Consider the following 14,203-nt stretch of genomic DNA (forward strand, 5'->3'; position numbering starts at 1 on the left):
TACGGTTTGCCGGTTTGACGTCAATACTGATATTTAAATACTAAATGCTTTAGTGTCATTTATTCACGATGGAAGAAAGACGCTGCATTTTGAAAAAGCGCATTTAATTTGAACATTACTTAACGTTTTAAACAACAATAATAACCGATTATTGCTCTCTTTATTATGATTAAAAGCACTGTTTTCCAAATCTGCTTCAAATGTTTTAAAACACATCCCTCATCATCGAAATATATACTTTAAATGTCACAAAATCATTGTAATTTGTGTGTAAATATATAACTCAAACCTGAGCTTCTTCAAAAGTTACATTTTGTGACTCATTCATACTGTGTTCTTTTTTTTAATCTTAATTGGGCTGTATTTTCTCTGATGCAGGTCCTGTGGATAAAATCGCAGAGAAAGCCCAGGGATGGAGGAAGAAGAGCCTGTATGTCCAGATCCCCATTTTGGTGTCAAAAATGATGTTAAGATATTTATTATTTATTATTTTTGCTGTTAAATAAAGCCTTGACGATGGTGAACCAGTCAAACATTACTTTGTGTAACATGTCATCTTACATATGCTTCAATTTCAATGACAATTTTATAAACACTTGGTGACATAAGAGCTGACAAAATCCATTAATAAATAGTGCCGTAGAGGACTGGACTGGGCCAATACTGAGTTGAGTATTGTGTCCCACAGAGACATAAATTAGAAAGTACAGAAATAAATTGCTAAAGAATAGATGAAGAAGAAGAAGAAGAAGAAGAAGAAGAAGAAGAAGAAGAGGAAGAAAATATATATACAGAGGATATTAATACCTGAGCTTTAAATCACTCAAAACCATATATAATATTCCGTTGGGTTTGACAGTTTTATTGGAAGTGAGGAAAAAAAAAGTGAAAGAAAGTGACTGATATAAAGGAAGGAAATGAAGAGAGCAAACTACTGTTCAACACAGGAAACATATTTGCTTACCCACCATTTCTCTTGCAACAGCCGTGGACTCATGGAAGCCTGGTTGCATTACATGACAGCTGAAGGTGATCAATCCTTTCCAGCCACTCATTTGCTGTTCACTGCGCAACCTTTGTGATGGGAAACACAAGCTCGCACTGTCCACATTAGTCTCTGCAGAGACCTGATGCAGATGGGATCCGTCCATTGAACGGCCATTTTTAAGGACTGAACACCACTCATTCCTGTTGGCTCTTGACCCCATTCTATGGGCCTTCATGTGTACGATTAGCAACACAAAGCTTCTGACGTCTTTGAGTAAAACTTCAGATGAGTAAGCACTGTACATGGCATCATCGTTTATGGGAACAAGTGAGGGTCAGAGCCAAACATGTCACCTCTGTCTCTGCTTCCTGCCCAACAGAAGGAAGAGGTCCAAACATCCACAGGCTACCTCACAACCATCACGTACACCACTTCAGAAACACCACTACGTCTCTGAGTTTACTATTTCCTGTGCCCCAGTGACAACAACGTCCCGTGCTACATGGACAGGGGCTTGACTCCAAAAAGATGGAATGCCCTACATCTGTCAGACGACCCTTTAAAGGAGCAGTTTCCCACTGCTCCTGTTATCAGCATCAGGTGTCAGGAATGTCAGGGCAATTCCAGACATACCTCCGAGCATCCGGGTGAAGTATAAAGGAGCACGGAATCAGTGTGCGGTCCATCCTCGGACAGAGACGCCACAAACCAAGAGCATCCGAAATCTCCTCTCATCACACTGAGAAAATGGGTTCTCCTGCCATCATCGCCTGCAGCCTCCTGCTCATCTTCAACCTGCAGCTCATCACCTCACACCCCATCGGCTTGACCTCCAATGATGTCGATGTCTTAAAGGTGAGCATCCGAGTGGGTGTATCAAGTTGAAAAGTGAGATGCCCTTTTACTAACACTCAATAATGGGTTTTGTAGGACCTTCTCCGAAGACTGGAGGTGCTTCCCGAGCAGGCAGACGTGGACAACAGTCTGGCTGGGGAACACCTCGACACCATGAGCTCAGAGAGAGCTGAAGAGCAGTCCCGCTCAGACCTGGATGAAGACACCATCAGGGAGTTTCTCTCACTGAAGAACCTGAAGAGCTTCAGCTCAGACTCATCCAGGAGATCATCCAACTGCTTCGGGGGGAAGATCGACAGGATCGGCACCATGAGCTCTCTAGGCTGCAACACGGCTGGAAAATACAGTGAGCTGACTGCCTCCTCTCTGTCAGTGACCCACTCAAGCTCATCACTACCTTTCTATCTTCTTTCAGATCCAAAGCGTCAATGAAGTCTTATGGCCGAAACGACACTCTCAACTTAGATATAATAATTTCTATTTAACTATTATTTATTGACTAATATTTATTGATTTCTGATTTGCCATATATTGAGAAATATTTGAATAAATGTTTACAACTGCATCACAATTGTGATGTTTGGTCTGTCAAAGTTTTTGAGTCCCTTCTTTATAAATATGTAAAAATGCATGGGCTTTCTCTGAACACTCCTCCCATTGTCCAAGAACATATAGAGGTTGGCTGATGACACCTATTCAAATCTTTGAAATAATCCAAAGATCAGCGAGAGAAACATGATTTAAAAGTGGGGAAAATGTATTTAACAGATTTTTTCCTTCGTGCTTCGAACCATATTTGGGGGTGCTATGGAATAGACAGGATGCTAATCCATTGGTTAAGATACAGGCAGAATCTAAAGACATGTGAATGGTCGTCGGTGATGAAGTCTCTAAATTATCGATCTAGGAGGGTATCAGCCTCGAACCCTTGGTAGCCCGGACAGGATCTTCTAATATTATCCAATATTCTAACCCCCCCAAAAATAATGAAAATAATACAATAAAATCTGAGCTTTAAATGCACCAGTTAACAGGAAAATTTGAAAAAACATTGAGAATGAACCAAACAAAAAGAGCAACCACTTGACCCAGTCGAGAGGAGTGCCCCCTGCTGGTTCCTCAGCACCAAATATAGCGTTTTCCCCTTGTGTCGACTTATTTGGCTGCGGTGTTTGAATCCTCACCACGTCCAGGACGGCTCCTGAGGTCACACACAGACACCATCACCCACCACCAAGCTGCACTTCAGAACTACATCTGACCAGTCGCCTTATCAACAGGGAGGTGTTAGAATGCACTTGAAGCAGTATGTGTCTGTCTGTGTACGTATATAACGGAGTGAGTTCTGGTTGGAATAGCACAATCAGAAGGATATCATGAGGGCGGTGGTCCTTTTGGGCCTGCTGGTCCTGATGTGTCAGCATACACTGGTGAGCAGCCACATACTGGGAAGACCTTCGTCCACCAGCGATCTGGTCCAGCTCAAGGTAAGAGAGAGACACAGTGAGCTGCAGATATACCCAGTCAGTTGAGCACAAAAGTCACCTTTAGGACGTCTTAGTGTTTAGTGTTTTTGTTGCTGATCATTTTCTCGCAATGATTGTGAAGTACTTATAGGCGGTTTCCATATGGAAATTCATTATAACCAGTGCCTTCCTCTGATGTTAACACACGCTTGGAAAGTCTGACGTTCTTCTCATGTTACGATAAACGACTACAAATCTAAGCAACAAAAAGTGTAAAATTTATATTTATTAGAAATAATAAACCCCACAAGATTAATTGGAATTGGATATTACAAAACTAGAAAAAAAGTTTATTCTTTAAATAGCAACGTATACATGGTGTTGTTCATATTTATACCTTGAAGGTGTCATTCTTTTATTATTTTTGAGGCAGACTAAAATAAAATGAAAATGCATTTGTCCAAAGGTTAAGTCAAATGTTTTGCTTCAGTCTAAATCGTCTTGTTTTTGCTGATAAAGACAATGTTAAATGATGAATGTATGAACATATTTGGTGCTAGTTTTGGTGCACGTTTTATATGTCAGACCTGCTGACATCCTGTCCACTGTCTTCAGTCCCTCCTCGAGCGTTTCGAGGAGACTCTGGCTGAGGCAGCCCAGCAGGAGGTGGACAACGGTGACTATGAGACAAACCAGGAGCAAGAGAGAAGTCAGGGTTGGAGCTCGGACCAAGAGGGGAACCTGGAGTCCAGGCTCAGCAGCAGATCCCAGTCACCAGATGAGGCCCAGAGCAGAGCGTTGAGTCAGAGGAACCACCTGCTGGACCTGCTGATGACCGCCAGGAAGCGGACCTCTGGATGCTTCGGTGCAAGGATGGATCGGATAGGGAACACAAGTGGCCTGGGCTGTAACAGTGGACGAGGTAGGAACTGATGTTGAATTGGGAAGTTTTGAAATCACCAATCGGTAGGTGGATTGGACATTCCGAAGCACATCAGAAGATACCAGGAGTGTAGCTCTAGAGGGTCCCCTCATGTCTCACTGCTGTGCTTGATTCCTCACAGGGTGAAGGAGCAGAGGTGGAAGAGGCTGGATAAATGTTCCTTCAGCTGGAAATTCAAACGCATCATTGTTCATTTACTCTTCAGCAGTGTGCATGTTTGTTTTTGTGTGTCCAAATCTGTGCCAGGAGTTGACTGCTCAAGTTCAGTGTGCACCAAAAAAATAAAGCCCTTGTTTCCGTAAACTGTCCTTCGTGATCAGTGATTCTGTGTTGAGAATTGGAAGATGAGATGATGACAGGGTGAGGGGATGAATAAACCGAAAGGTGGGGGAAAAGAAGTAGGGATGTATGAGAGGATGAAGAGACCAATGTTGGATAGGTGAATTGGATTACACGTTTCTTCTGAATGAATTCATGGTGGTGTGTATGTAAAGATGAAGATGGCAAGAGGTGGATGGATGAATTGCAGAAGGGAAGTGGGTGCAGATTAGAGTATTGATGAAGGGTGAATGAATGAATTGTAGGAGGCAAGTAAGCTCAGATCAGTCGAGTAATAAGAGAAGTTGTGCGTGGAGATGAATGAATGAAACAATAAAATTAGATGAATGAAGTGTAGATGTATGAGATGGATGAATGAACAGAGCAGAGGCAGCTGATGTGAGTGGATGTGACAGGGGATATCAGAGTGTGTTCTGACCAGATAGCTGCCTCGGTGGTTGTCAAATCCGATCACCGCGTCGGTCACACTGCACGGCAGCCCCTCGCCACACGTCCCGGGAAACAGTTAACGGTCTGATCCTGACGATAGCAGCAGGTGCAGGTTTCCACCAGGACCAGCCTGAGGACATTCAGATCCCAGAACAGACTTAATGTGGAAGAATGATGCAAAACTCAGGGAGGCGCTGACGCTCGCCATGATCACGCAAACATTAGGCATCACTTGGTAAAATCATTGTAACAGGCTTCAGAAGAGGCAGCTTTAATCAACTTAAATAAAATAAACAATTATTAGACAGCAGAGCGACCGAATAACAAAGCTATAAAAATAATCTCTTCAATAAAACTTCACGACCAGAGAGGAATGTTGGCCATGTCAGGTAGTGGATGCAAGTGGTTTTTCCTTCACATCTTCTCAAGTTATCACATGGCAAAAGAACATGATTGTTTAGTTATAAGTCATAAAAAATATGAGGAGTTAATAGAAGAGGAGCAGAAACATCATTGCAGGACAATTCACCGTTTCTACATAAATCCAGTAACACTTTTGGTGAAATTATAGTCACAAAATCAGGACGACACCATCAAGATAAAAGGAATGAAAAATGCAAAAGCGGAATGTCCATTAAATACACAGGGAAGTTACTTTTCATCCAACAACTCTTTTAACATATGGACACGCCCTTATTCAGACTATTAAAAAAATCAGATCAGAACGTTTGACTGCATTGGAAGCAACACTGACCTTCATAGTGGGATTAAAGATAATCCTTGTTGTTCTTGTGTTTCAATGTGACCTTCAATATTTGACATTTACGTACGGTCAAGGATGTTAATTACTTCATATTCCTCCTTCAAATTTATGTGAGCACCGGAAAAAACTTCTAGCTGCTGGACTTCAGCAAATAATTAGCACTTTAAGAAAATAAAGAAACCACATGGGTGATGATAAAAAGAAGGGAAAATTGATCCCAGCTGCAAATCAACAGGGGCCAAGCACTCTGCTCCAGTGAGTACAGCAGGGAGGAAACACTTCAATTGCACAAGTTAAATCCTGATTTCTGGACCTTCCTGAAGTGCTTCAACTTGAGTGCTGTCTAACAGACAAAACGAATCAGCCGACATTTAAAACTTTGGAGAATGCAGCACAAGCCTCTTCGACCACACAACTCAAATGTAACAGCAAAAATCCAATAAAAAAATAAAATAAAATGCCCCCTTCTGTTTGGTAAAGAAGGTGTGCGGGTTTGGTAGTGTGGGAACGTTCATGCTCGTGAGCACCGGAGGAATCAGATGGTGACATGGTGCTGCCTTAGCTTGGCCATGAGGAACTCGTGAGTTAGATTGTGCCGTGTGATAATCCCAACAATCTGGAAGGCAGATATAAACCAAAGTTAGAATAAAAAAAAAAGACAAGCCTGCTCTGTTTGATAAATGCTCACTTCTCCAACAGCATTGACAACAGGCAAATGTCGCAGGCCCATGGTCCTGAACAGGTTGTAGACCTGGGAGATCCGAGTGTTTGGTGACACTGTGTAGGGACAGGGGTTCATGTACGGGGTCACGTCCTGGAAACACAATAGCCGTCAGACACAGGCGGTGTTTTGGAAACAAGAAATCTACAAGTTACTCACCACTATCATGTGTGGGTTGAGCAGCGTCAGGTCCACATCGTGGATGTCGGGGTACCGGGGATAATCTTCTGTCATTTCTGCGTACGACAGTCTGGGCTGTGTTGAGCTCTGTCCGGGGTCCACAAGGTCAGTGACGAGGGATTAAAAGTGGAAGGACTGCTGAAGGCAGTGACTGACCGACTGGTTCTCCGTGTAGCAGACTCCTCTGATCAGCAGGTTGACCAGTGTGGAGCGCAGGATGAGGCCGTGGAAGGTCAGCGGTCTGAAACACTCCTCCATGGTCCACTCCTCGCTAGGAGACTGATCCGGGTACAAGTTGGGGTAGGGAGCGTGTCTGGAACGTTACAGAGATACGTCAATGGATCGACTACACACACAGCTAGAAGGACCCTTCTCTATCAGTTTTAGAGGTGATGTATTTGTTGAATGTTTGTAGCACGTGTTTGACAATCGGCTGCATGACAGCAGACAAAAGGTTCAAGTTTGTTACCCATCAGGAGACATACCTTCTCTCCAACATCTGCTGCAGAAGATCCTCACTCTCCTCCGCTGCTCCTCCCGCTGCAATTTGTTCGTCGCATACATTCCTCAGCTCGCTGGATGGATATGATTTCATGGACTGACAGCGCCGCCGCTGCTCTGCTGCTCGAGATACCACACTGGAATTCTGTAATACCAAACAATCCCAAAAATTATGCTTTAATTATCAAGCACCTCACTTAGATCCTATATATGAATGTATAATTTGGCTTGGAAAAAAATTCTACTGCCACCTGCTGGTCAAATCGTACACTACAGGCAGCTGATTATTTCCAGTGAGCACTGTCTTTCTGGTATTGCTGTGGACAAACCTTGAAGTGGATGTTGTTGCTGACCAGGATGTTGCCCTTCATGAAGTCTCGCTCATTCTGACGGTTTTCAGTAACCACGGGGAAGGCATGGTAGACAGTGGTGCGCAGGATGCTGACCAGAGACTGGATCCGGGTGTGGGGGTACACATAGGTCAGGTTTGGTTCGATGATGTCACTGGCTGTCAGCCTGGATGCACAAAAGACAGACACAGGTCACAGGGGGCCCATAGACCACACACAGGTACGGTGACACCAATGAACTGTGGGAGGAAACAGGAGTGCCCGGAGGAACTCCTCACAAGCAAGAGAAGAACATACAAACTACACACAGAATAGCACACATACTTATCCATCTCTAGCTCAGTCTCCCACTCCAGCAGGGGAACACCTCGCAGCTCGATGTGGATGTCATAGATGCCCTTATTGAACAGATCTCCTGTCCACTTTGCAACCTGGGGATCAACACAGAAGCATTACTCATATCAAAACCCAGGCATGGGAAGCTTCTCATACGTGACACTTAACTATGTCAAAACATTGTATTAAAACGTCATATAAGACAGGGGTTTACCATCAGTGTGATCATAATGGGGAGTCCATATGTGATCTCATTGGTTGATTCGATGAGGATGACAGTCAGACTGATGGTCATCCTGACCACGCCTCCCAGAAAGGCAGCTGCCCCGATCAGAGCAAATGTTCCAGAGTAGATGTCCATTCCCAGTTTACTGCCAAAGAACACACAAAGTGAGACCAAGCGGACGGAGAGAATGAAAGTGTGTGGTGTTTGGTAGTGCAAACCCGGCAGGCGGGTGATGGGACGCTGCAAACACAGATTACTCTCAGCTGAGAGAATGAGAAAAGCTCTGCTGTGAGAGCTCATTAGGCGAGTGGAGAGGAAATGATCCGGTCAGCAGCTTCCCGGGTCGCAGTTTGAGGCTGCCCGTGAGTTTTTCAACTAATTATACATAGCACTTTTGTTCAGACAGTTCTACTGTGTTAAGGAGGAGAGAAATAGTCCAAGTCACCTGGACGGGAGCTCATTTAACTTTTATATATTGTATTATTAATCTGCTGTGTTGCATCGATTTAAATCTCGGCGAGCTCCAGTTAAAACCTGTGAGATGCAAGTATGATAACTGACGGCATGATCTTCACCACACAAATCCATGAAACAGATAATTAAAGGAGTAGTTACATGTTAAGGAGGTTGGCGACCAGACGTCCAAAAGCGCCTCCACAGAGCAGACAAGGGACAAAGAGTCCACTGGGTACAGACACTCCGTAGGTCCAGCAGGCCAGCAGGAAGTAGAGAAGGAAAAAGATGGACAAGGTTGTAGGACTGAAGGTACCTAAGGTGAGCAGCAGTAGAAGTTATTACTAGAGTCGGGTTAATCTCAAACATTAGTATGCTATTAGTATGCTAGTATCAAGAATAATCTCACCATCCTGGTGGAAGAGCTGGTAGATTGCAGCCTCCTGGGGGTTGAAGAAGAGCGTGGCCATGTCATTGTAGGTCTTGTTACTGCAGAAATACTGACGGACAGTCGAGTTGATGTCCTCGCTGTCCTGCAGCTGAAACAAATACGATGTATTTTTAAAAACTGTCACTGCCTGGTCACATGAGTGTCTGCTCACCGTGGTGTTGTGGTTTGTAGGTGAGGCCATGCTGCGACATTCACCCAACAACATGGATGCAGAAAATATCACCACCGTGGTCAACATGGAGACCAGAAGGCTCTCCAGAACCCTGAATGCATAAGAGAGTGACTTTGTTACTGACATCCCCAGTTACATTCAGAAGATGTCCGTCATATTGCAGTCAAAACTGAAGGTGTTATGTGGTCTTTTTGGGCTACAGTGATTCAATATTTGAGTCACTCAGCAGTGTGTGTTGAGGCCAAGATGATCCACTGACTGAAAATGACTTCATGGCAATCTGCAATGAAGTTGAGCAATACCTGATGAACTTGGCTTTGGGATGGATGTGTCTGATGCGATATTTGGCAAGATTCTTGTTCATGCAGTTGAAAAGCGCCCCCAGCAGGCCGCCCACCACGCCCATGAGCACGAAGAAAGCCAGGTCCACAGCTGTCCACAGGTGGCAGTTTTTATCTCTGTCTGCACACTAGCAAAGAGAACAGCGGCTCATAAAAATGGATCTCGCTTCATCACGCTTGTCATTACAAATCCAGAATTATGTTCCTGTGCTTCTTGTCATAATGTGTTTCAAAACAATTTTTTCAACTGCTGTTGATACAAGCAAAGTGGTTTCAATCCTTGAATTAACCAAAGGTCCATGACTTTAAATAGACTGTAGTGTTTGCAGAATATTTTACTTATTGCCACAATTAATACGATTATGATATTCATTATTATGTATGAAATATGTCACACGTTGATACTGTAAGAAACTACAGACGATGACTGATTTGATCCTTAAAATGTGAATAAAATATTGCATGTTTTTGTTTGATAGCTGCAACTCTTTTGCAACCGCATTGCTTTCGGTGAAATTGGTGTAATGTTGTCTTACAATGGTGCAGGTAGTTTCCCTGAATGTGGCTAAAAAGGGCTGCTGGAAGGAAACATGTAATGCCCAGGTATGAGGCCGCAGGGACTTCATCAGGACAGAGCTTCAGCCCACCTTGAACTCCCCAAAATTCAGCAGACCAGGTAACTGGAGGGACCCCCATTTGTTGAAGTTGATTCCAGAGCGGAAAAAGTTCAGGGTGAATGTTGCTGACATTGAGCAGAAGAGCTGAAACACAGAAAGAGTGTTCCACATTTCAGCAGGACAAACAAGCATGTAACCATCTGCTTCTCATTTCCATAAATGAAGACTTGTATGTCAAAGCAACATCTGTGTTGAGAAATACAGTGACATGAGGAAGAGTTGACTCCTAAACCTGGTGCCAAATCCAAATGCCACACGACCAGGCAAACCTGTTGGTGAGCCTGAAAAGTGGCTGTAAAAAGAATGAAAACTCCTTTGAGAATTTACAGCAGCCATACCATTGAAACTGGTTGCAACACTCTCTTAAACCATTCAAGATCCAATACAGATGAGCAGCCGAATCAGATTTCTTTGTGATTGAAAGGCACGAGTAAAGGAGACTATAGTCAGTACTGACCACTTTCCAGGTGAGGGCCTGGTTCCAGAAAGAGGAGCCCTCCTCCAGGCTGAAGAGTGTTCCACCAATGGGAGCACCAAAAGCAGCAGCCACTCCAGCTGCGGCACCAGCCGACACAAAGTCTCGCTTGTCTCTTCAAGAGCAACAAAAGCTAAATAAGCATCACAAGCATTGCAGCATTTGGAAGATTCCTCTTACCTGTCGCTGCGGAAGTAAGGGAAGTCAAATTTGATCCTCTTAAAGGTGATGCTCTGGAACTAAAGACAAAGGGAAACTGATTTGATCACTGATGACAAACAGTCAAAAGGAAGCAAATATATTACTTTCTAATACTAAGATTTTTGTTGTTTTGGTGAGAATGCTGAAACATGCATTACAGTGTCGTATAGTTTTGTACATCATAATTCCTAAAGATGCTCCATAGGACTGACTGACATCAGCTACAAATGGATGTTGAGTGTGTAAAGCAAAAATGTTGATTCTTCTAAACATGTAAATGGCAGCGGCCTACCTGAGGAAGTCCAGCTCCTACGATGGCTCCACTGTGAATCATCGGACCTTCCTTCCCCACAAAGAGACCTGAGGAAATACAAGATAAAGATAAGGTTTGTAAGAGCAGCTCATCATTCTGATCAAACTGTTTGGTGTCATCATTATAACACTGCCACTGTAATATGAGGTAAGAAGTAAGTTATGGACAAAGAAGCTGTTAAACAGATTTCAATAGTATAATGGAAGAGAGGGGAATGTTTTACCTCCAGCTACACTAAAAATCACCCCTAATGCTTTGCAGAGGAATGTCCGCAGTCGGACGATTCCCGGGATCTTCACGCCATTTAGGTAGCTCTTGATTTCGGGAATCCCAGAACCGGCAGCGACAGGCTGAGTAATCGACACAGAAGAGAGAGGATTATTGCTTTAGAAGTCATACACAATCAGTAGAGATCTCTTACCTCAATTAGGACGAGCACACTGGCAATGAAGATGAAGGTCAGGTTGAACGCCAGCAGCTCCAGTAGAGAGAGAGGAAGACATCCTTTCTCACTGCACCATTCCACAGCTGGACACTCCCGGTAAGGTCAACACTTTATCCATTCATCTTAGTTGTTACTGTCTCCCTCAGGACGATAGATTCGTTTCATTTTAATCCAAATCAACTTACTAAATTTAAGGGTGAAATGTAGTGATTCTAACGCCAACTGAATCTGTTTTTTTTTAAAATAATTTTCAAAGTCTCAGGCACTGACTAGCTGGGACAGGCTCCAGTCCCACACGATCGTGTGAGGGGTTAAGTGGAAGACAATAAGAGCTTTGTTACCAACTGTAAACTATTTTTAACTTTACTAAGACACGTCACTCAAACTTTTCTCAATGTAACAGAATGACTGCTGATAACAAAACATTGTTTGAGACTAATCCAGGGTCTTAAATGTTGTGTGAGAGTCTACATCAGCTACATAGCCTGTGATGCAGTAAATAGCCAATATAATAAAAATGTCAATGCCTGTCATGTCAAGTGAATTCTATCCACAGTGACAATGAAAATAGAGGCCTGATGTTGACATTAGAGAAGGAATTCCTGTCTTGCTGTCAGAAGTCATGGGGTACTCAGAGGATTATGAATTAGAAAAGCCTCAAGTCACAAGAGAGACCAAAGCGTTCAGTGGGAACTACATACACCTGACTGACGGCTTGTTCAATAAGTGTTTGACATCATGCAGACTACTACAGGTAATTGTATCAAAGACAAACTGCAGTATAGTTGAGAGTACATGTAAAAAACATATATATAACACATTTATTATGCCAGCGATTATGTCAAAATGTACACAATTTCTTAACTTCTGCCTGGACAACAAAGAGGTTAGCAAATGTCATAAAAGACAACATAATGAATGAAAAACTACATATGTTGACGAATGAACATCAGAGCTTCAGTGTTCTTTGACACTGTTCTGCTCTAAAATGAGTTACTCCTTCTTACAAGATTAAATTGCCTCAATGTGATATGCACGAATGAATCTCAGTCTTCAAGTGTCTGCAGCTTTTGGGCAACATAAAAAAGGATACACTCACCAACCAAAGTGAACTTTACATTGTTGAGGAGACGAACAAAGAAGTCCACAAATACTCCAACCTGAAAAAAAGACATCTCCATGAGTTATTGTGTGCAGTGTAGGATCAGATGACTTGATTTAAGATAAAAATGACTTACCAAACCAACAGACGTTCCAATTGCAAACACAATCATCCACCGTATTGCCTCATACTTTTTGGCCTTCTGTGCAACAACAGGAAAATAAAGTGGTAAGTGCACATGCCAAGTAACCTGAGAACGAGGATGAAGGTGAGAATGACGACAAACTTGATCAACCGCATGTTGATGGAGCATATTTGTTTAGTAAAAATAGAAAGCAAATTAATCTTTATCCTTATAAAGTTTTTGAGGAGTGCAGAGATTTTTACTGGTACCTTGTTGTCCAAACCTTCCAGAACCTCCACATAAGGCTCATTGACACAGCGGTCATAGTCCAGACTCTGCACACAGATTTTTTGTTTCAGAAAGTCTAATATTTACACATCATTTATACACTTCTGCGGTGCACATATCTCAACGAAAACATTTTTTCATGCAGTTCTCTTACCTCATAATCCTTCCTGGGTAAAATCTCACTGTCTTCATCTCTCAGTTCCCCAAGAATTGTCTGCAAAAAAAGTGCAGAAGTGTGAGAAATGTAAGTGAGAATTTCATAGTTGTAATGGCTGTTTAATGTTGAAGTTTTAAATAGAATATATCACACAATAACAGTTATTTAAAAAATCTAATGACGATAACAAAAATATTTTATTCAACTCTATCAGACTCTTTTTAGTACGATAAAAACAAGATGGTTAAATCAGACGCAAAAGTGAATGATCAATATTGCCATTCTTTGTCAATCATTTGGGGTTTGTGCTGATGCTCCACTGAGCTGAAGGGATGAGCAGAAGGGTGGAGCAGCGATCTCAACTCGCAACCGAGAGAAGACAAACATTATCAAAATACAACAGGAATCAAGTGGCAAATGAAACATCATGCTCTGCTAAATTATAACAATTATGTCATACCAGCTCTTCGGGTGTTCGTGTTTCACCGTCTCTGCAGCAGCACTGACAACAGAGGCAGTTTCCAAAACACGCCATATTCCGTATTGTGTCAAGAGGCGTTCACGCACAGTAGGAAAAACGAAATTCTCAAAATGAAATTTTAAATACTAGCGAATGTGATCAAGAAAAAAAATCTCACATCCCAGATGTTGTGATTAAGGCGGTGGGCTTTGGCATTAAATTATTTCAGGTCATTTCCGATTCACTTCAGACAACATAATAAAGGTGGGTACGTATTTCTGCTTACTCTTAACGTCGCTCAACTTCCTGGTAGTGTCATGTGACGCGAGGGGCAATTGTTCAACAAAGTCATCATTGCGTACAAGACTGCGCATAAGGTTGACTTAAAATATTTTTTAAAAAGTATAATGCAAATATAGATGGAAATACAAACAGCCTTTAAAAAAG

The 14,203-nt window shown here is 42.6% G+C and overlaps 3 protein-coding genes across 4 annotated transcripts; 2 read left to right on the forward strand and 1 right to left on the reverse strand.

Moving 5' to 3' along the window:
• Positions 1-1,735: 1,735 nt before the first annotated feature.
• On the forward strand, positions 1,736-2,275 carry nppb (natriuretic peptide B). Its single transcript, XM_053849672.1, has 3 exons — positions 1,736-1,843; positions 1,919-2,189; positions 2,259-2,275. Exons 1-3 carry the CDS (start codon positions 1,736-1,738, stop codon positions 2,273-2,275), a joined length of 396 nt encoding a protein of 131 aa, XP_053705647.1.
• A 944-nt stretch (positions 2,276-3,219) lies between these two features.
• Positions 3,220-4,378, forward strand: nppa (natriuretic peptide A). Its single transcript, XM_053849673.1, has 3 exons — positions 3,220-3,330; positions 3,925-4,231; positions 4,374-4,378. Exons 1-3 carry the CDS (start codon positions 3,220-3,222, stop codon positions 4,376-4,378), a joined length of 423 nt encoding a protein of 140 aa, XP_053705648.1.
• On the reverse strand, positions 4,335-14,159 carry clcn6 (chloride channel 6). 2 transcript variants are annotated; one of them, XM_053850230.1, is made up of 23 exons: positions 13,757-14,155; positions 13,294-13,353; positions 13,121-13,186; positions 12,864-12,929; positions 12,719-12,785; positions 11,602-11,708; positions 11,404-11,530; positions 11,160-11,227; positions 10,847-10,905; positions 10,649-10,781; positions 10,162-10,275; positions 9,476-9,642; positions 9,153-9,264; positions 8,960-9,089; positions 8,713-8,866; positions 8,086-8,242; positions 7,860-7,966; positions 7,515-7,701; positions 7,170-7,330; positions 6,841-6,997; positions 6,664-6,771; positions 6,472-6,597; positions 4,338-6,399 (listed from the first exon to the last, which is right to left on the reverse strand). In XM_053850230.1, exons 1-23 carry the CDS (start codon positions 13,829-13,831, stop codon positions 6,319-6,321), a joined length of 2,589 nt encoding a protein of 862 aa, XP_053706205.1. In that variant the 5' UTR covers positions 13,832-14,155; the 3' UTR covers positions 4,338-6,318. The 2 variants fall into 2 exon arrangements, with proteins under 2 accessions (XP_053706204.1, XP_053706205.1); XM_053850229.1 differs by having other exon boundaries at positions 4,335-6,399; positions 8,960-9,264; positions 13,757-14,159.
• Positions 14,160-14,203: the final 44 nt, after the last annotated feature.

This window comes from Synchiropus splendidus, chromosome 18 (genome assembly GCF_027744825.2).
Source record: "Synchiropus splendidus isolate RoL2022-P1 chromosome 18, RoL_Sspl_1.0, whole genome shotgun sequence".
Classification (NCBI taxonomy): Eukaryota; Metazoa; Chordata; class Actinopteri; order Syngnathiformes; family Callionymidae; genus Synchiropus; species Synchiropus splendidus.

What these genes read in the sequence shown, in the direction of transcription:
- clcn6 (XM_053850229.1), bottom strand. Translation starts at nt 13,831, where the DNA reads ATGGCGTGTTTTGGAAACTGCCTCTGTTGTCAGTGCTGCTGCAGAGAC. An exon ending in GTCGCCAACCTCCTTAACAT is followed by an intron (nt 8,243 to 8,712) that starts GTAACTACTCCT and finishes GTTCTTTGGCAG; the next exon opens with TAAACTGGGAATGGACATCT. An exon ending in TTGTCAATGCTGTTGGAGAA is followed by an intron (nt 6,400 to 6,471) that starts GTGAGCATTTAT and finishes TCTGCCTTCCAG; the next exon opens with ATTGTTGGGATTATCACACG.
- nppa (XM_053849673.1), top strand. Translation starts at nt 3,220, where the DNA reads ATGAGGGCGGTGGTCCTTTTGGGCCTGCTGGTCCTGATGTGTCAGCAT. An exon ending in GCGATCTGGTCCAGCTCAAG is followed by an intron (nt 3,331 to 3,924) that starts GTAAGAGAGAGA and finishes CACTGTCTTCAG; the next exon opens with TCCCTCCTCGAGCGTTTCGA.
- nppb (XM_053849672.1), top strand. Translation starts at nt 1,736, where the DNA reads ATGGGTTCTCCTGCCATCATCGCCTGCAGCCTCCTGCTCATCTTCAAC. An exon ending in ATGATGTCGATGTCTTAAAG is followed by an intron (nt 1,844 to 1,918) that starts GTGAGCATCCGA and finishes TGGGTTTTGTAG; the next exon opens with GACCTTCTCCGAAGACTGGA.